This window comes from Meriones unguiculatus, chromosome 8, assembly GCF_030254825.1.
Source record: "Meriones unguiculatus strain TT.TT164.6M chromosome 8, Bangor_MerUng_6.1, whole genome shotgun sequence".
In the NCBI taxonomy this organism is placed as follows: domain Eukaryota; kingdom Metazoa; phylum Chordata; class Mammalia; order Rodentia; family Muridae; genus Meriones; species Meriones unguiculatus.
This window is the reverse complement of record NC_083356.1, coordinates 79,062,776-79,084,198: the sequence shown is the minus strand read 5'-3', so window position 1 is coordinate 79,084,198 and position 21,423 is coordinate 79,062,776. Positions and strand designations below refer to the sequence as shown.

The 21,423-nt window shown below is 39.7% G+C and overlaps 2 protein-coding genes across 10 annotated transcripts in view; both read right to left on the bottom strand.

The window, feature by feature from the left end:
• Rabgap1 (RAB GTPase activating protein 1) overlaps positions 1 to 21,423 on the bottom strand; it is a 126,505-nt gene that overhangs the window by 30,791 nt on the left and 74,291 nt on the right. For 8 of the 9 annotated variants that reach the window (XM_060390060.1, XM_060390062.1, XM_060390063.1 and 5 more), the window contains one exon: positions 785 to 898. In XM_060390060.1, the coding sequence (XP_060246043.1) occupies positions 785 to 898 (114 nt within the window). Of the gene's footprint in view, positions 1 to 784; positions 899 to 20,137; positions 20,271 to 21,423 lie in introns of those variants that run through there. The other variant, XM_021633358.2, reaches the window with a different exon arrangement.
• On the bottom strand, positions 14,077 to 20,273 carry Gpr21 (G protein-coupled receptor 21). Its single transcript, XM_021633359.2, has 2 exons — positions 20,138 to 20,273; positions 14,077 to 19,749 (listed from the first exon to the last, which is right to left on the bottom strand). The coding sequence occupies exon 2, from the start codon at positions 19,362 to 19,364 to the stop codon at positions 18,315 to 18,317; it is 1,050 nt and encodes a 349-aa protein (XP_021489034.1). The 5' UTR covers positions 19,365 to 19,749; positions 20,138 to 20,273; the 3' UTR covers positions 14,077 to 18,314.

Below are 21,423 nucleotides of genomic sequence, written 5' to 3'. Positions count from 1 at the left end.
GAAAAGTAGAGTCCCACGGGTCCTTGCCCTATCCATGACTGGCTGTTGACAGGGACAGCCCCGGGCAGGGCCTGTGGTTATGGGTCTGTAATACAATGGCTTCGCTCACCAGAAGATCCTACTGTGAGGGTTTTCATCTTAGCCTCTGTCTCTTACATTCTCTTATGTCCTGTTTTCTATTTATTTCCTTATTATATCTTAAAAAGCTAACTGGCTGAGAGCTACTTTCAGTGTAACAGCATGAGCTACATGAATGTGGGTGCTCGCAGAGTCCATACACACTGGATTCCCTGGAGCTAGAGTTCCTGAAGTTGTGAGGCACTAGGTGTGAGTGCTAGGAACTGAACTCAGGTCCTCCAGAAGAGCAGTGCATGCTGTTATACTGAGTCAGCTCTCCAGCCTCATTACTTCCTGAGTTTTGGTGAGTCTAAAATTGTGTTATCTTTGGCTTTCAGATTCTCTCTTTTGCTGCCTATCTTTCTTTTCCAATTCTGAACATCAAATAGAAATCATACTTTGTAGACAGCATGATAGAATGCATCTGTAATCCAGGATTTGGGAACTGGAGGTAAGAAAAACATGAATTTAAGGGCAGCCCCTGAACACACAGTGAGATTGAAGACAGTCTAGACAAACGACCTTATTTCAAAAAGAAACAAAAGACCTCAAAACAAAACTCCTCAAAGAAACAAGCCCCCAAATTACATTTTGTAGTCTTTTATATAATTTTGAAGAAACAGAACCATCATTCAGAACCAATGCTTTTACATTTTAATATGAATACCTTGCATATTTTATATAAGGAATCTTGTCCATCTCCTCCTGTGTCCTTGAAGTAGTCATGAGCTGGAAATGTGCGGTTAATATCTCTGGTGATAGCACTGTCTTGGGGAGATTCCTGTGGACACAGAGGAAGAGGGGACCAGGAGCATTAATAAGATAAATATCTATTTGGATTTGTAGAAAAGGGTCCCATTATTTACGTACTTTTAAGTGCTATGAGGTCATATTCTGCATAAGTACATATTCTGCATGTACTCCTTTCAGGGACTAGTCACTTAAGTAAGGGTAATGTGGGTAGACAGAATGGAATAAAAGTGCCATTTCATTGCACCTCATGCTACACTTCCTATGGATTGCAAACAAGTGAGGCTAGTGACCTTTCTACTTTGAACATACTTTGGATAGAAAAACCGAGTAGAGAAAGTAATGCTTAATCTAACTCTCTGGAACAAAGCTCATGGGCCCATTCTCAAACAGAAAAGGTATGCCTTTTAACCAGAGTTTTCTAGGGACAAATGGCACAAGAATGAAGAATACGACCACCAAATTCTCAGGGTTCAAACACTCTATAAGAAACCTCCCATTTCTTCTGACAGAGAAAAGTAAACAGATGCCAATGAAGCTAGCAGTTATCCATGAGGCATACCAGAACTCTGCTGGTTCTAACCTCCCCCAGCAGATTCCACTCATCTGCCCCCTTTCATTGACCATGGGACCAGACAATAAGAACTCATGATGAACTTCTGAAACTTGAAAAATGATAACTGGACTCCCATGGGAACCACTGGTTTAAAATATTGGTCTTACAAGATATGCTGAAAAACTTCAAACATCTATTTGATTTGCCACAGGCCAACCCTCAAAACCCACAACCCACCTCAAGAAATTCTAATAATGACGAGTTTAATAAGTTCTTATCAGAAAAAGATATTAAATCTTACAAAGTTCTAAACACAAATCCTTGTCCTTGATACTGTGACTTGAGAGAAGTTCTGGATAATGATTTTAAATGGACCTACCTGCTGCTGTCAACTCAAGTTTATACATGTTCAGCCCCCAGAAACACTGTCAGAGACTGCTGTAACTTTTATGTTCTTTTGAATACCTGGATCTTCACACAGTAGTGAATGTTAAAAACACCTGCTGCAGTTTACAAAAGTCAATTCTCAAGAAATCTCTATGCTTCTGTATGTTCAAATGTAGTAACAGTTTGAATGAAATAACTGTAAATAGTTGTATTTTGATACTTGCATTTTAAGCAACTAAATAAGACAGCATAAGTAGCTCAGAAACTACACACATACACAATGACACATTAGGCTGGCTAAAATTAAAATACCAAGCATTGGGGAGGGAATGAAACACCTGGATGCCTTACAAACAGTGGCTAGTCTATGCCACCATGCAACCACTTTGGTAAATTACACAGCATTCGCAGCATCTACATATTTACCACTGGCTAATTAAAAAAAAAAAAAAAAGCACTACGTGGAGAAATGAGTGACTCTAAGACTGAGGCACACAACACAGAAGACAACCCTGAAGTATTTTGTATTGCCAGAAAAGACAAAAACAAACAAACAAACAAACAAACTTCTTTTATTACTACCACATACCATGTCAACCAACCAATATCAATAATGCTATGATCAACAGAATGCCTATATTGATGGAAGTATGTCAGAAGTATACTGACAGCCAATGAAAAATGTTCCCAATGACTTAAGCAGAGTAGTTTAAGCAATAAAGGGACACAATAATGTTGAGTTATAGCCTTGAGTATGAGAGGAATACCCATGAGTTGGTACACATAAAAAGAAATAATAGAGTAAACAAATGAGGTAAAGAGATAAATCACTCAGGCAGGCGAATTTTAACTAGCTTATGTGCACATTATGTCGGCAAGGAAGGAGTGTGCTATCCTCCACTACTCAAGCATGGGCAGTCTTCCTCTGGAGGACTGAAGTACAGCACAGATGAGTGGGGGTGAAGAGTAATCATGTAGCAGAGAAACCCAGAACTGTGGTCTCACACAGGTGAGATCAGTAGTAACGGTGGTAAGCATTCTGCTAGCAGGCACTCTTCATGTTAGAAAAATGGCTTTGACCTTATTTCTTCCTCTTTTAATTTCATAACTTCATGAGAAAAACAGTAGACAACTTCTTGAAGTACATTATACAAAATGCCTGATCAGTATCCCCTAAAATCACCACATAGATCCTTGTTCCTTTCATTAGCAGATGTCATTATCAACCAAAATCTAGATGCCAGGTGTTGCTAATTTATGGTGTCTTCTTCCTTAGCTCCAACCATGATGCTTCATGTGTGGGGCTGGGAGTGGCAGTTAAGTTCTTAAAAACAGTTTGTAGATTAAAATTTAAGGGAATTATAGCACATGGTATCTCCTTGTTCCCAGATCAAAACTGTGCATTAGTTCAACTCACAGTGGTGCCACACTTTGTAATCTCTCTAGCTGTCTGTTTTTATAACTCACTGTGAGAACTGGGCGACCGGGTAACTTCTCAAGATAAAGAGGTACTGGGAACTAGAGGAAGTCCTTTGGATACATACTCTTTGTAAACTCAAGTTGGAAAATAGAAAGCTAAGAATGGCAGGAAAAAAAAGAAAGTACCCAAACAAAGAAAATGCAGTGGAAAGCTGCCATGAAAAATAACGAGTACTAGTTTGTTGCCCAAATGAAAAGTTCTCAAGAATAACTCCAAATGCTATAAATGCCACAAGACTGTATATAACACTTAATAAAACAAAAGCACCCCACTCAAATACATTAATATTTATCCATGAAATAGGGTCTCACAATATAGTCAGGCTGTCCTCAGTCTTCTGTGTGCTGAGACTACAGGTGTGTGTCATCATACCTAGCACATGTCCTAGCTTTAAAGTGTATTTTCATGAATAAAATCTTCTTGCATATCCTTCTTGCTTTGTACATTGTTGAGGCAGCATCATTCATTTCTGTCACCACTGTGAACTTTAGCCCAAATGCACTGAGAGCTGTGTGCTGGTCCTCCTGTCTTTACCTTCCTCCCACCTCACCACAGGAGTGCTAGGATTACAGACAATCACACCCAGCTCTGAAAGCAGTTCCTGAAGATTGACTGCGAGAACACAATAACAAGGAATAATAAAAAAAGTTGTGGTATTTGGGCAATATAAAACCTAGGCTTCCAGGTTGTGTGCTATACTCTGGGTGCAACAGTGCACGTCTGCAATCCCAGCACTCGGGGAGGCAGAGGCAGTTGGATCTCTGTTAGTTCGAGGACAGCCTGGTCTACAAAGTGAGTCCAGGACAGCCAAGACTACACAGAGAAACGCTGTCTGGAAAAAAAAATACATATATATATATATATATTCATATAGAGAGGATATATATGTCCTTTAAACTGGTTGGATAAAAGCCCAAAGAGAGGAAAAAACAAAATTAAATTTAGGTGGTACTGAAGACAGACAGCATCACTCTGTGAATCTTGTCATTTGTAGTTTTGTTGTGAGTTTACAGGTAAGGGCTGGCCAGCTGGGGCTACAGCTTAGCAGTAGAGCATGAGCGAGCCCTGGTGCAGTCCCTATCACTGAAAATAATGGTAGGAAGATTGACTGCGAGAACACAGTAACAAGGAAAAATAAAAAAGTTGTGGTATTTGGGCAATATAAAAAAAATCTGAAATATCTTAAAATTGTATTTCAATTTTATATATCATATCTAATAGCTTTTTAAATTTGATAGTTAAAAAAATCATAAAGAAAAACTAATACTTTTAACAGCTTTGTCTGTTAACATCTGAATACTATACAGATGTTAAGAGATGTATCACAAGAATCCTAGTAAAATAAAAACAAGCTATGTATAGTAATCAAATAAAGTACTTACTTCAAGAAAAGTTATCAGGATTTATGAAAAGTAGGAGAACCCCTTAGGCCTTCTCCTAGCAACATGTGCTCTCCCACTGCTGGATGAACACCATGACCAACAGCAATCTGGAGAGAAGGGTTACACATCCCAGCCACAGGCCACCACTGAGGGGAAGACAGGACAGGAGCCTGGACGCAGGAGCTGAAGCAGGGCCCATGGAATACTGCTGACTGGCTTGCTCCTACTTAACCTGCTCTCTTATAGTATCGAGGACCAAGGACCAACAGCCCAAGGGGTGGCACTGCCTGCAGTGGGCTGGGCCCTCCTACACCAATCATCAATGAAAAACTACCCCTACAGATTTACCTAGATTTACATGGAGGCACATTCTCCATCGCGGTTTCCTCTTCCCAAATAACTCTAGTGGGTCAAGTTGAAAAAAAACAAACCCAAACTACCAGCACAGCAAGTATAATGCTTTTTGTTTTGTTTTGTTTTGTTTTGAACACAGGGGTTCTCTGTGTAGCCCTATGCTACTTGCCTTCTATCTCTGTAGCCGGGGCTACGGAGAAACCCTTTCTCAGAAAGCCCCCTCCCCCGAAAAAAACAGTATTATTTTAAACATTTTGGATTTTGTTCTTAGTTCTGCCTGACTATAGGCAGATGTATTTTTATTTATTTTAAAACTGCAAAATATGCACAAAATTTTTATTTGATGAAAACACACTAAAAAGGATAAAATAGGGGTTGGGAGAGATGGTTCAGCAGTTAAGTACACTGGCTGCTCTTCCAGGACCTAGGTTCAATTCCAAGCCCCAACATAACTGTCTATAACTCCAGTCCCAGGGTATCTAACACCTTCATACAGACATACATGTAGACAAAACACCTATGCACATTAAATAAATAAATTAAAAAAAAATTTTTTTTCAAGACAAGGTTTATCTGTGTAGCCTTGGCTATCCTGGACTCACTTTGTAGACCAGGCTGGCCTCGAACTCAGAGCAAACCGCCTGCCTCTTGCATCCATGAGTGCTGTGATTAAAGGCATGCAACACCATGCCTGGCTACCAAATCACTTTTTAAAAATTATAAAATAATGAGCTTTTTGGTGGGGAGGGACACTAACTACCACCCTACTGAGTGTCCTTGTTGAAACTTTCTTCTAAGAATTGTAAGCGTTTTCCATTGCATGGAAAGTGAGCCAGTATCTATAATCCTTTTTGTTGTCAAAACAAGAATCCTAAAAATAAATGCAGATAATGGGCTTATTTAATAACAGTAAAAAACTAAAAAACAAAAACACACACCTGCATGGTTGACTTGAGCTTTCAAGAACTCAGCACACAGGTTATGCAGCTGCAAGCACAAGCTTACTGTTTTAGTGGTCCCTTCATGGCTGGCACTACTGCTATGCAATCCTTACATGCCTTTCAACTAGAAACCATGGGATTTCCGTCCTAAGGTACTATCTTCCATGCCAATGCAAGATTAGGGATTTTGGTAGAAATCAAACTTGTTGGATTTTAGCAGAAATCAAATCTGTTGGTAGATTGCTTTTCACATATATTGAGGAGAACTGCTCTCAGAGGGGGCTGGGAGGAACCCATAATGACAATAAAACTGCTACCAATTTAAAGTTAACAGCAGAATTTAAACTTTAAACCAAAGAGAGACAGGAAGTTGTTCTATACAACTTCCTTTGTATAAAGGCACTCAGTAGTTAAACTTTTAAAGTTTCCCTTCCAAAGTTCCATTACATAAAACACGGAGCAGCATGGAAATACATTTCCATGAACACAGAACATATAGGTAACTAGAGGCACTAAAATTGGTTGGTTGGCTTCTGGAGTTATTTTACTTAGACAACAGTGCAACAGACAAGACTTAAAACTCTGCACTAAGCAGTTCTGTTTCTGTATATGCATCACTTATCCTCATTTAGTTTTCACAACCCTGGGCAGACCTCTTAACTAAGCTAGACCCTGCGGTATGTAGAGCCAACATCTGATTATAAGCCTAGCCTGTGGGGAATGTTGAGGTAAGCCCTTTGGAGGCCCACAGGAATGGCGAATGAAACATCAGCAACTCCTACCACTCCTCGAAAGGTCCTGATCCAGTGCACACAGTGGACTCAAGCACACTAGGGACTCAAGCACACAGTGAAGTCCCAAAATGGATCCAAGGCTAGGGCAGTGACTGCATTCCCCTTTTTTACAAAGTCTAAGGTAACCTTGTCCCCCACATCTCCCACATTGACTGTTACTGGTGCTTGAGGCTAGCATGGGATGGTCTGATTGGCCTTTTAGTCATTTACAGGCTGTTACACTGGACAATAAAGTTAGATCTGCACCTTTGTTTCTGGTCTCTGGAGTCTGACTCCTGGGACTCTATGTGGGCTCTGTTGCTAACCAACCCCTCCCCTTGGTGTCTGATCCCCCACACTAGCCTCTTTGCTTGGGTTTATAACAAGTAATGAAACACTATGTGGAAGAAAGTGGGGGGCATAACACCTTGCACATCAGTGGTAACCCTTCCCACCAAATTTGAGGCTAATGTTGTTGGCATATTAACAATCTTGGCAGAGAAGTCAAAATGTGTATTTATGTATTTGGCATGTTTTCCTGTTCAGGACTTATGCCTGGTCTGGGGAGAGGCAGGTCAGTATTCAGACAGTAAGCAATTCAGAAATTTATTTTATGCTCTAATATCATACTTTACTGTAATCAAATTAATTTAATTTATAAAGAAATTAGAAACACTGACACTTAAATAAGATTTTTTTCCTTTTAGACTATGAATCATACTAAAACATTGCGGAGCTCAGAAAGAACTTTGTATTGGTTAGATTTATTTTGTTTTAAACCAGTCTTTAAGGTAGAGCTCCATCTCAGGTTTTCTATTATCACTGTCTCATTTGGTGACACAATAGTTAGAGTAACTTCAAATGCCTCTTCCTCTTCACTCCCATCCCCAACATCCAATAAAACAAACAACTCACCCCAAACATGGAAATCAAAACACAAGCTTGTTATGTGACCAGAGTCTTAACTATAAAAACTAAACTCAGCAAGCCTGTTCTAGAAAATCTGTGCAACAAGCACTTCTAACCCTTACGAATAGTTAAAACTGCATCAACTGGATGGGCATAAGGATTATTCTGACACTCTGGTTCTACCTACGGTAGGCAATGTAATAGGAAAGTGGCCGAGTTCAGAAAAGACAGCTCTATATTTAATAGAATGGAGCACTGTCATATTGTTTCAAACCAAATATGGCATTATAATGCCTTTCTAAAAATAAATCTAAGTCCCATGTGACATGTAGCCCTTTAGCAATGTCCATTTCCTTTTAGGGCTCACGTTTCCCACAGGAAAACTGGCCAATGTTTGGCCAAACTGCCCCAAATCATGCATAGATAAGACATAAATGATAACAGCATGGTCAACCTTTTCCTGCTTGGCTATGTTGATTTTCCTGCATAGCAATACATCTGGGGAGCCCTCAGAGCAGACATGCTAAAAACTTTTGTTACTAATAAAAGTGAACAGGCAGAGAATCATTCTAAATAAAAAAGTGGTGGTGAGCATTTGGGTGGCAAGTTACGAGTTAAATTAGAAGGCACTAAATTTTATGTACAAAGTCATATTCTACAAAATGTTTCTGGTACCTCTAAACATTTATTTCAATTTTATTTCTATCACCAATTAAACTGCACATCAAATAGGTACTCTCCTAGTAACGTTAACAGCTTAGCTAACACTGTTAGATGTGTGTGCTTAAAACTTTTACAGAGCACCACATGTTAAGAATAACATCCTTGGGACTGGAGAGATGGCTCAGTGGTTAAGAGCACTGCCTGTTCTTCTAAAGGACCTGGGTTCAATTCCAGCACCCACATGGCAGCTCAAAACTACCTACAACTCTTGTTCCAGAGGACCGGGCTCCCTTATATATGCAGACAAAACACCAATGTACATAAAAAATAAAATAACATCCTTGGCCTGGTATGGTGATGCAGACCTTTAACTCCAGTCAGTACTCAGAAGTCAGAGGCAGGTGGACCTTTATGAGTTCCAGGTTTTCATGGTCTATGCAGTGAGTGTCAGGTAAGCTAGGAGATAAAGAGTTATAAAGTGAGACCCCGTCTCAATCAACCGGCCATCAACACCAACAAAATAATTAAAAAGCTTGGGTGCTGTGAGATGGCTCAGCAAAAACTTGCTACCAAGCCTGATGCCAGTTCAATTCTTGGGTCCCACATAGTATAAAAGGAAAACTGACTCCTCCAGGGTGTTCTCTGACCTCTACATTCCTGCCACACCCTACAAACACACACAAAATAAATAAAAACACAATTAATATACAGTGCATAGTACATAATATAAAACTTGAGTCTAAGTATTATACTCGTTATATTTTTATATAACCTAATCCATTAAATTACAAGTACTAAAATGTTTCTTTTTAATATTCAATTTTATTTCAAAAGTTCTCTTCTTTTGGAAACAATGTCATAGATTTCAGAGTGCCACAGAGCTATGCAGCTGTGAAGCAGCTATATTATTTCATGGACTGTTATAACTCCATGCTATCTCCTTGCTCTGGTAAACATGCTTGTTGCCAACCCAGACAACCTGAAATGGATCCCTGGGGCACAAACGGTGGAAAGAACCAATTATTCCAAGTTCTCCTCTGACCTCTATACTTGTGCTATGGCATCTGTGTGTACACATATACAAATATATGTGCATGCACACGTGCACACAAACATGTTGTGGATATAAACATGTTTTTGTTTTGGTTCCAAGTGTGGGATATGGGGCTGATTCTGATGCTCCACAGCAGCAGACTATTTGCTTCATGAGGGCTCAGAGAGAAGCTCTTTGCCAACTGCAGATAGTTTAAATCTGAGGACTCTGGAGAGAGAATAAATGCCAGAGCCTAGAGAGTGTGGAGCTCATAGAAAGAACAATGCTGCTGCTTCCTCCTTGCTGCTCCTGGTTGCTGTTGTGAGACAAGAAGCTAGAGGTCTCCTGAAATGAGGATTGGACTGGCTCTAAGGAACCCGATGACCCTGACCAGCAGGAAGCAGCTAAGAGAACTGTGCCCCCTCTCCCACTAACTCTTTCTCTCTATTTGGTGTTGGGGTGTTGGAAGGGATTGGGGTGGAGTAGGGTGAAAAAGATAAAAGAAAGATAAATAAAAGTTTTTAAAAAGTATAACTACACACACTCAATAAAAAACAAACAAACATTTTCTTTTTTAAAGGGAGGGCTTGAGTTAGATCCTGCTCCTTAAGAACCAACACTTTCACAGCTTTTTCTTAATTCTGAATGGAATGTTTCCTCCACTATTCTGTTATTGACCTTACCTTTACATTTCTATGGTATGGGAGAAGGTCCTGCAGCCCTGTCTACTCACAATTCTTTCCCCTTAATTTTCAACACTTCTGCTACCATTTTTTGGCTAAGTCAATATAATTTATAATGAGTCAGAGTACATATATGATTCATTTCTTCTTTGACTTTCTATTTTTTCTTCTCATCAACTGTTCTATTTTTCTTTTCCCTGGTTTTCGTTGTATCTAACTATACTATGCATATATCAGTGTATAATTTCTTTAAAAGTCTGAAAGGGTCATAGTGCCAGGTATGTATAACTGTGATAATGTATAGTTTTGTGATGATATATATAGCTCAGTGATAATGTACAGATTAGTGACAATATATAACTCTCTTTAGCATGTCTGAGGCTTCCTTGTATCCCCATACCAGACAAACCAACTCCAACACCCACTCCTTAAGAATAGACCTCCTGGGGCTGGAGAGATGGCTCAGTGAGCATTGGCTGCTCTTTGAGAAGACCCGAGTTCAATTCCCAGCACCTATATGGCAGCTCACAACTGTCTGTAATTCTAGTTCCACAGGATCCAACACCCTCACACAGACATACATGTAACCCAAACACCAAATTTACATAAAAGTCAAACAAAAATAAAATAAAATAAATAAAGCCTTTCCCACTTGAAAGGCCATTTTGTTGTTTAAAACAACAAAAACAGACCTCCTACTGATATGGCTTTTCCCTACTTATTTTTAACCAATTGTCTAATTCACCTTAATAGCCCTCTTACCCTAGGTTTTCTCCTTCTGTGGGAATTCTACTCCCCTGGAGACACAGTTTCCTAGATCTTGCTTATTTCTCCTTGCTCATTCTGAGGAAATATATTGTTCAGCAGCTCTCTAAGAAAGTATATAAAGCTGGTGAATATATTCAAATATACCACGACATAAAATTATGGACTTCTTCCTCATAGCAAGCTTTCAGGACTTTTCTTCATCCCTGGTGTTCTGAAACGTTCTAAAGAGAAGGCGCCATATCTTCTCTTACATCTGCACTGGGCCTGACTCCTTGTTGTCCAGTTATCCTTAACTGAGCCTGTTTTCTTCTTCACCTACCATCCCCCTATCTCTGTCTTTTATTTTACTATCTGCCCCTGCTTAAGCTTTATTTTCTAGCTTGTCTGATGTTTAAAAATGTCTTTTACACTTGAATTTCAGATCCCTTTCTTGTTCTGCTTCAGCTTTTTTTTTTTAATAGCATCGTGTTCTCCAATAATGAATACAAATTCTTTTCAGGTTGTATCAGATGGGAGTTCAGTTTTGGCAGTTCCTTAGGAAACCCACATCTTTGCTTGTTTAGGGCTCTGACTGCTTTCTAAGAAGCTTCCGTGGTTGTTGAAATCTTAAAAGAGAAGCAGCCAGGCACAGGGTGCATGCCTACAGTCCTGGTTACTCAGGAGACTGAGGCAGGAATTCAAGGGCAGTCCAGGCAACACAGGGCAATCTATTCTCAAAAAGTATATAGAGGACAAGAAAGATGGCTTACTGGGCAAAGCGCTCTCACTTACACTCTAAAAGTTCCTAACCTGCCTAAGCCTAAACAATCCTGACCAATAAAAGAAGGAAATTAAAAAATAAATAGCTGAAAGGTTCCTCTGGGAAGTAAATGAGGTAGCCACCTGGGCAATGCTGTCAGAAAGGCCTGGGTTATGATCGAGATCCTCTACTTAGAAGCTATGTGCATTTAAGTTTCTGCTTCCTAAGTTGTTCTAAGTAAGGTTAAAAATAATCACTCATATAACCTTAAGTGTTGGGCAGATGGGCAGATCCTAAAACCTAATAGCCTAAGACTTACATGTACATTGCTGTTTATACTCCTTACCTAGATTTAGGCACTTACATGTCCAGGTGATGGCACATTCAAACTAAATTCCAACTCTTTGCAAAAGTGACACAGAGTACTAGCAGAGGGCAAGAAACCAGAAGCAGATGTCTGAGTTCTTATCCTAACACATGGGGGCAGTTAGGCTCAGTTCCCATTGAAATGTCAGAATAAGAACAAATATTTCTAATACTTTACTGCCTCTCTTTTCTTTGTTACACATGACCTGACGTCATATCTGTCTGCTATTTTGACACCAGTGCCTAAATAATACTATAAATTACCCAAGTAATTTTCCAAGTAGGCACTACGTCAAGACTAAAACAAGCTGCCCCAAAAACAAACTAAATGAAACCTGCTGCTCTCTGGATCCCCACAAAACAGAAAGCTGTAATATGATAAAATGTAAATCAGTGACATAAAATCACCTTAAAAGACTAGTTTCTAGGACCAGTAATACTTGCAAAGGATCTGATAAAAAGACAAGCGACAAGAGGACTTAGAGGAAAGCAATAGGTGCTCAATAAAACGTAGGCAGGTCAGCACTGGCCGCAAAGATGATTTCAATTCTTCCTGTGTCTGGATGGCAAAGCTTTGCAACCACAGTTGATCCCTCACATCACATAATGGTGTTATGCGCTTCCAACCCCACCACACAACCACCTGTGGATAATGATATACTCCCAGAAAAAGACTGCCACCATGTGAAGTTACCACAAATAAAAGACCTAGTGTGTGTCTTGGAAGGATATCTTTGTAAATTCCTCCCTCAAGTTTACCCTCTATGTGGCTCATTGAAAACCTGATTATAGAACTTTCCATATGAAACATCTCAAGCTAGAATGTTCTATAAAACAGAGATGACACTTAATTGGAAATGCCCCCTTCCGAAACACAACCATCAATGCCAGGAAAAGACAGAGCTAGAAAACTAACAAAGAGACAGCTTCTCTTGTTTGGATCTAGAGCCAAGGTGTGTTCAGTCTATGTGCATCTCATCTATGCTATGGGAAACTGCAGTTTGGTAACAATGGCAGGCATAGGGCAGTCTTCTCATTAAAAAAAAAAAAAAGAGAGAGAAAATAGTAATATCATTTCTAAGGAGCCTAGAGTAGCCCAGATCATATGGAACGTTGTTTACACGGCTTGTGATTGCATTTAAAACACTCCTACTGTCAGTCACAGAAGGACAAAAGGGAGAAAGGCAAGTGACTAATAAAAGTCATTTAATCATTCTGTTGTTTACTACTCCCGCTCTACAACAGTTCTGCGTTAGACTTGGGATGCAGCTAGCCGGGGTACTGCCCCTTATCCTCACTAAGTTTTCAGACAATAAAACGAAGTAAACAAATAGTCACGTCGTCTCAGGTCTGGGACTGCTAAATAGCACAGAGCAGTGACCTAGCATTGAGCCCCTCTCCACGTGTAGAGGAATTTTAATGCAGAACATGGCTGCTCTGGCAAGAGATCACATCCAAAGACTTTCTAGGTCTGTGTGATCTGGCTGGAATACAGACACGCCTTTGGAGACAGAGCCAAGCAGATCTCTGAGTTCAAGACCAGCCAGGTATAGAAAAAGTTTCAGGTAAAGAAAAGCTTAAGTTCAGGCGTTGTGGTACATGCCCTTACTCCCAGCACTCAGGAGACAAAGGCATGCAGATCTCTGAGTTCTAGTCTGTGCTGTTCAGTCAGTTAGGTTGAGTAGAAGTTGAGGGGCAGTGCAATGGAGTTGAGTTTGTAGCATTTCAGTTCAATGGAATTCAGAGGCAGTTTTACTGAGAGTTTTGTAGAGACAGTTTGAAGAGAGAACAAACTATACACAGGTGAAGACAGAATGAGCCAGAGAATTAGAAGGTGCCAGAAGATTAGAACAGATTGCTAGAGTTAGTTTGAGGCCAAGCAGAGCAATTCAGTCAGAAGCAGAGAGAAGCCAGCTTGAATCAATTAGCTTGGAGGGGAGTTTGAGCCAGAACAACTGAGTTGAACCAACCAGCCAGAGTTCAGAAAGACGTAAAAAGGTGAGCTTATTCAGCAGTAAGTCTCAGAGGCTGAAAACATTCTAGGCCTACATTAGATTTATATGGAGGCTAGAAGCTTCCAGGACTAGGCCTTAGGTTAACAAGCAGAGGCAGTAAGCCTCCAAGATGACAATTAAATCTGGCAAAAAAAAAAAAAAAAAAGTTACTTTTACATCCATGATTGAAATGTATGGAAGCACACCGTAACACATAGCTTACATGTGAAGCAATGACAGATACAAAACAAGAGTGATCATTTTTATTCATTAAACACTTCATGGTTTTCAAGATATGTCTACATCTGTTATCTGATTCAGTCCTACTGAACCCCACAAAACATGAAAGGACCTCTAGTATCTTTTCTCTCCCTACTTTACTAACTAGCTAATCAGGATTTCACATTCTCAGTTAAGTTCACTGTTATTATGTTAGATGTTCTTTTATCACCCAAATTTTAAAGAAATGCCAGCGACTCATTTCTAATCTTATAATATAGCTACTTCATTTCTAGAATCTATAATAACAACAATATGTATTAACAATATGTGCAGTTTAATATATTTACATTTGGTTTTTCTTCAACCTGAAATAGGAAAATTATGCAAAACCACAATATACCATGACTTATGGGCTTAAAAATCTCACAATGCTACAATTCTCCCATCTTTACATGTCTCTCAAACTGATCATAACAAAACTCTAGTTTGCCAATAACTTACTTCACAAATCTTTTAAATACAGAAGCACATGGTCAATGAAATTAAGACATTTCCTACAAAGTAACTGTGTACATTTTTCAAATGAACCTTTGAAAAGCCGAGGAAATCCTCCTCAAATCATTTCACCATCTGAGCACGTAAGTCTGCCATTTCACACTCAAGGAGATGGACAGTTCATTCACAGCATGGAAGTTCAAGCTTCTCCAAATCTAAAAATATTAAATAAACTATTTAAGTACAAAGAAAAAGCCACTTTATAAAAGGCTCAAAAAGAACTCATCCAGCAATAATGCTACAAGAAAATCTGTCCAAAATAGGCTTTTAAGTAAGAAGCAGCAGGCCTGTGAACAGTCCTAGTACCCTCTTGGCCTGTTCAGTCTCTGTGAGGCAGGCACTGGCTCACATGCGATGGATGACTTCCTCACGTCTAAGACGCACAAACATATCACAGAAATCACTGCATAAAAGCACAGTTCACTTACAAGTTAAGCCACTAGTTTACCTTACTTTAAACTTTACACGAAGTAACTTCATACCACCTCTAAAAGCTTATGTGCATTCTGATACTAGGGACACACCAGAGTTAAAATGAGCCATCTGAGGTATCTGAGTCTAAAAATACATATTTTTTTTTCCTCACTCTGAACTAGTCAGATTGGTATTTAAACAAAATGTCATCAAATGTTGCATTAAATGTGCCAGAATAAAAAGATTAAACACCAACTTCTCAAGTCTATCATGCAGAGAATTCTCCCGCCCCTGAAGTCTGTAACTATGCCCCTCATCTCTTCTTACCCAGCACATTAAAAATGAAAGGGCAGTGCATGCAATAAATCAAAGAGCAACAGAATTGATATCGTAAGCCTTAAAAGTTTATGCAACACAATGAAGACAAGATGAACTGTGAAGATATCTGCTATTACCAAGGGTAATAAAGGTAAAGGGTCTACCCATTTTCCTTTACAATTACTGCAACTACTCAGTGTGTTCAGTCTGTGCCTCAAATAGCAATATAGATTTTACTTTGAAAAATTGCCTTAAATAAAACCAAAACTTAGTACTAGCAAAACCAAGCTATTGCTTAACAAAGATCTTATTTTAAAAGCTATGTTTGAATTTATTAACATATCAGCTTGGTTAGGCATTACCAGAACAATTTTCTTTCCCACTGTTATAAAAACCCCAGAAAAAAAAAAAAAAGGCTTAACAACTTTTAAGAGTAAAGTCTGTTCTCTTACTACTGCCTTAATGCATTTTTATAAAGACTGTCTCTAAGATTCCCATGTTTGCTGAACTAAAAATCCATAAGCACAATGCTGATATGAAAAGATTAAAATTCCTAGCATGTGTGAAAAAGAAGCTGGTGTGGTGGCACAGCTGTAATTCTAGCACTTGGGAGGAGGAAGAAGGAACTAGGGGAGGCCAGCCTGGGCTACAAGAGTATAATTCAACGAAGGGAAACACATCCAAACAGCCACAGCTAACCTTTCAGCTGTGCAATGCAAGGAGAAATGTACACTACTAACTTTTTCAGAATCCAGGAGAAAGCATTTTCTTCTTGAAACAGAAACCCAACAAAGCTATTTCTAACCCTGCATTTTCAGCATGAGTTCTAAATTCCAAAACAGCAGAGTCAAACTTGTTAATACTACATATAAAGAACAAACAAGACTTGGGGGAGAATTCAGAATCTGGTTTTGTTTTTTGAGACAGGATCTCACTATACAGCTCTGGGTGCTCTGGAATTCACTGTGTAGAGCAGCTGACCTTGAACTCAGAGATTGGCCTGCCTCTTGAACTTGGAATCTGAAGTATATGATTCTCAGTCACTTAAAAAGTTTAAAGCAGGGGACATTTGAGGTTAAAATGAAATAAATGTCTAAAACATAAAATCAGAATTGGCTAGGAGCTGGGCATAGTGGATCTTTAATCCCAGCAGACACAGGTGGATCTCTGAGTTCAAGGCCAGTCCAGTCTTGATATTGAGTTCTAGGACAGCCAGGGCTACAGAGTGAGACATTGGCTTTAAAAGCAAAATAGAACAAATAAGTTCAGCTATGGATATAAAAGTAAAATTTACTTGCCTTGTTTCTAAGAATGCAATACCAGAATGGTGTGTGTGTGTGTGTGTGTGTGTGTGTGTGTGTAAGGAAAGAGATATGATATCTTCTTTTTCAAAGGGGAACAGTCTTCTAACATCAGGATGGAAAACATATCTGCCTGTTTTATAAACATCTGTGTCCTTCTTGGATTTGGAAATCCATTTTTGCCAGCATCCCCTTGGCTTCCTCCATTGTCCATTTCACTGAATATCACTGTTGCCTCCATACTACAATCTCTAGCCAAAGGCAAAGACCAATTAATTTCCCTGACACTTAATGAAAAGTAGCACAAAGTTAAAAAAAAAAAAGATGAAAACTGGCACAAAGTAGAGGAGATTCTGATGTGAGATGCCAACAGCCCTCTTTTCTTTTAGACAAACAACTCTCTTGCTTTCAAGACAGTCACTTTTAAAACAAAGGTTAATGCTATATATCACACAATATTCTAATTAGAAGCAATACAATTCTATACATTTGCTAGTGCTTTAGAAAAACAAAAGTAAAACAGGAGGATGAAATGAGAACTATATGACAAAGGATTTTTTTTTTTTTTCCAAAAAGAAGATAGCAAGAAGGAGACTGGGCTCAACTAAATCCTTCCTTCCCTTCAAAGGTGAATCCTTAATAGGACCCCAAAGAATGTTTTCCGCAATGAACTGGTGACTGTGATGCTGGCTGATGCTGTCTAGAAGGCCCTAGACTGAGTGTGTCAGCGGACACTTCTAGGACTCAGTTCTTATTGAAGATTTTGGGTAAGAAGAGAAAACACTAAAAGTTATGTTTATATATATATTTTTTCACTTTACAAATGGACAGCTATCTATTATTTATTTAGATTAAACACATTGTTATAAAAAATCTAATTCAGTGTAAATATTCTCAGTGTTCACAAACACAGGGGCATAGGAAAAGCACGGTAATGTCAGTTCTCTGCACATGTTCACAATGCACAGAAGCACGAAGTAAAAGCAGCCGTTTTCACAACTGTTTGACTTCATTGCACAGTTGTTTCATGGTTCATTTCAACACTCTCAAAAGTAATGTTCAGTGTTCACATTATTTATCCTATGGAGATTCCTCTCAAGAAATGAGAAAACAAAACATCTTACTATCTAAATGAGCTAAAACTTGCTAAAACAGTTATATTTTGGCACAGATAAAGAAAATCCTCGTTAGTTCATCAGTATATTTTAATATTCCCTGTTAAAAGATATCCAGAAAGGGACAAGAAAATGGTGATTTTTTTTTAAGTGCTGACACTTTTCACACCCAGGTTCAGCCACAGCAGCTGGGAGAGGTGTCAGCTGTAGCTTTATTCCTTTTGAATCTGAGAACTGTAGTCACTTCCATGACATTTCAAAAACTGGATCCAGTGATTTTTTTTTTTCATGATTCTGATTCTTCTAATTTTAAATCTCGTTTAGAAAACAACTTCTGCAAACTTAGAAGGTATCTGGATAGTCTGCAGCTGCTCAGAATCAAATTATTCTGTCCTAGACCTCTAGTGACCTGGGAGCACAAAGACGGAAGGGAAAAGCAGAAGCAAAGCCACCCTTTCTCCTTGCAAACAGAGCGACTGAATCTATGAAGCCCCTCAGATATGACATCCATTAGGGGCTCCTTTGCTTCTAACTGTGTAAGGGTCCTTGGCTGTGGTGTGACTTGCACAAGAAGTACACATAGACCCAGAGAGGCCCTTTAGTCCTCGTTGAAAAACGCTGTTGGAGAGACTGTAAATGATACAGTTGCAGAAACTGTTACTAATAGCAAGCCAGGTAGTCAGGAAGGATGCAAGGCGGCTGCTGCAGCCTGTGGAGCTCTCCAGCAAGAAGTAGATGATGTACGGCAACCAGAGGACATAAAACACACTTGTGATTCTGAATAGGACCATGGCATAGCGCTTATCTGGACAGCTCTGAGCTTCCCCAGTCTCCCCATTCTGGCTGCTGAATCGGGCTTGCCTTTCGCTGATTTCTTTTGTATGCTGCTGGCAGATGCGGAAGATGTTGAAATACGTGAAGCAGACAATGAGGGCAGCTGGGGCATACAGCATCATCACGATGAACAATGTGAAGTAGGGGTTGGTGTGCCAGGACTCTGCACACCACTGGAATACATCTCCATGATATCCAGGTTTGCCCCAGTGGAAGAAGGAGGGCAGGAAAACCAGGGTTGAATATAGCCAAATCAGAAAAATACAAAGGCGTAGTCTCCAGGGAGTAACCAGGGTATTATAGGTTAAAGGCTTAGTGATGGCAATATATCTATCAATGCTGATACAGGCCAGAGAAGTCATAGAGACGCTCTTCAGAACTGACACTACAAAACCAAATACTCGGCAAGTCATGGCCTCCTCCATCGGAAGGGGGTAGTGAAGGAGCGATAAGGAAGGGACCAGACAGCTTACCCCAACCAAGAGGTCAGCATATGCCATTGTCTGGATAAAATAACTTGTAGTATGATGGTTCAACAGAGGTGCACAGTGAAACACAAAAATCACAATGATGTTGCCAGAAATAATCAATACAGTTAGAAAGACAATAATCAGCACTTCCAAAAGACAGAACCTGACAGTTTCCAAGTAGCCCAGTGCCAGGAGACAGAAAGTATGGCTGCTCTGATTACCATCCAAGGTGGAGTTCATCTCGTGCTCAGGAACTGGCTCTCAGTTCATGCTGCCACCTGGCTGCTGTCACAGTTCCCAGGAGCAGCCACTGTCACCGCAGTCAGCTCTGTATGTGTGTGACAACGCCAGGAAGCCCTAGTCACCAGGTTCCTGGTGCTGCTGCTGTCGTACATTGCCTGCTGTGTAATTTCCCTTTAAATTCTTCCTGGAATAGGGAGAACCAAAAGCAGTTGTCTGGACAGTCCCAGACGCGGCCATACTGCCAGGTTCACCATGCACATAGCACCAAAGGGAGTAAGGCAAAGTGGGGATAGTGTCTTCAGGCCAAGTGAGGGTGGGGGAGGGGCAGAGGGAGGAAGATTAGAAGCTTCAGCAGGAGTTGTAATGAGTCTCCTCTGAACAGCTGATAGAAGAAAAGGAGAAAGCATTTTACATTTTGCATTCCACATCCTAGTCAAAGAACCTAGCTGTCTCTGACTGCTACCACCCCTCCCACTTCACCCTCAGCAGCACCCTCCAAAAAGGGCCCTTACTCCAGAGGAGCAGCTATACCATGTTTCCAAGACCAACATAAAAACAAAGAAATTACAGATCCATTTACCCTCATTTTCTTTTATTTAATCTGCAGTAAGAGCAAGCCTTTTCTTATGTTAGTCCTGAAAACATTTGGTTACATTACCATTGATAAAAATTAACTAAGATCAATTTTCTCCATTAAATCCAATGTACTATTTTACCTTTGCAAACACCTTAATATAATTTCTCTGCTTAGCTCAATTCCAGAGTGTTACCTGTAATTCTGCATGCTGAAATCCAAACAAAAGCCACAATCCATCCTTAACAGAAAGCCTTGCAATGCAGGGATGTGCTTCAGCTTGCCCTACTGCAGAACTAAGGCACAGAGGGAGGGGATAAAGGAGTAGGAGGAGAAGCAGGGAGAAGGGGCTTGGGAAAAGGGAGAAAAAGGGCAGGGAAGGAAAACACGTGCTCGCACACGCTCTAGCATCTTGGGCAACTCATTAGAATTCATCGCCAGAGAGGAGCTCCGAGTTTGCCGACGGCACAGTGGGCACTGACTTGTGTGCCCGCAGTGCAGTGTTTCCTCGTCAGTTTGGAATCCTCCTCTTAGGTAAATGAGCAGAATTCAGACTGCCAGCAAGAAAAATGGGCAGTAACCATAGGAGGTGGGGAGGTGGGAGTCAGGAAAAGAAAGGAGGAGCGGGGGATGGGAAAAGAGGGAGGAGTTAGGAGTTGGGCTGAAGCATACTACAAGAGGGGTGAGGGGGAAAGTCCTATTTTTGTATACCATTTCTCCAAGAACAAAGAATAGTGTGAAAGAAAGGAAGCATGTTAACGGTACATGGCAACCGAGGAATTCTAATTCAGCTGCACAAGAAATTAGAGCTGAACGACAAAATTCAGTCTTAATTTTCTTTGATCATTTATTGGCCAATATTTAAAAAAAAAAAAAGGTGCCGTGTTGCTCTCTCTTTTGCCTCTCCCTCAGTCTAATTAGGTGCTCCATGGGAGTGACAAGCCTGAAGCAGCACACCAATATTTAGGTACAAGTCTTTACACGTTACAATTCAGTCTTGTTTCTACTTATCTAAAACAATGCAAATTGAAATCATACAGTATTTTTCTTGGATATTGTCATAAATGGTGCTTTCCAACCTTTGCTATCCTTTGCTATCACCCCAATCCAAGCCACAATTATCTTTTGCCAGGTTTCACTAGACCCAAAATAATATTCTAAAACTAAAATGATAAATAATAAATAACAGTAACTAGGCGGTTGCTAACATTTAATGTGACTGAGAACTTTACTAAGTGTTTTCACTTACTATCCCTTTTAATACTAACAATCATATAAGAAAGATTCTATTATCATCACATATTATATTGTCATAACTGGGTGCTGTGGGAATGGGATAACTTTGCCTAAATAAAGCCCCACACCCCCAGCAGAGTAGAAGAAAATAAACGCTGGCATCTATAATAATCCCAGGAGATCTACATATTTGAACAGAGTACTATGTGATCCAACTTGTATTTTTACTTTTTTTTTTTTAATTTT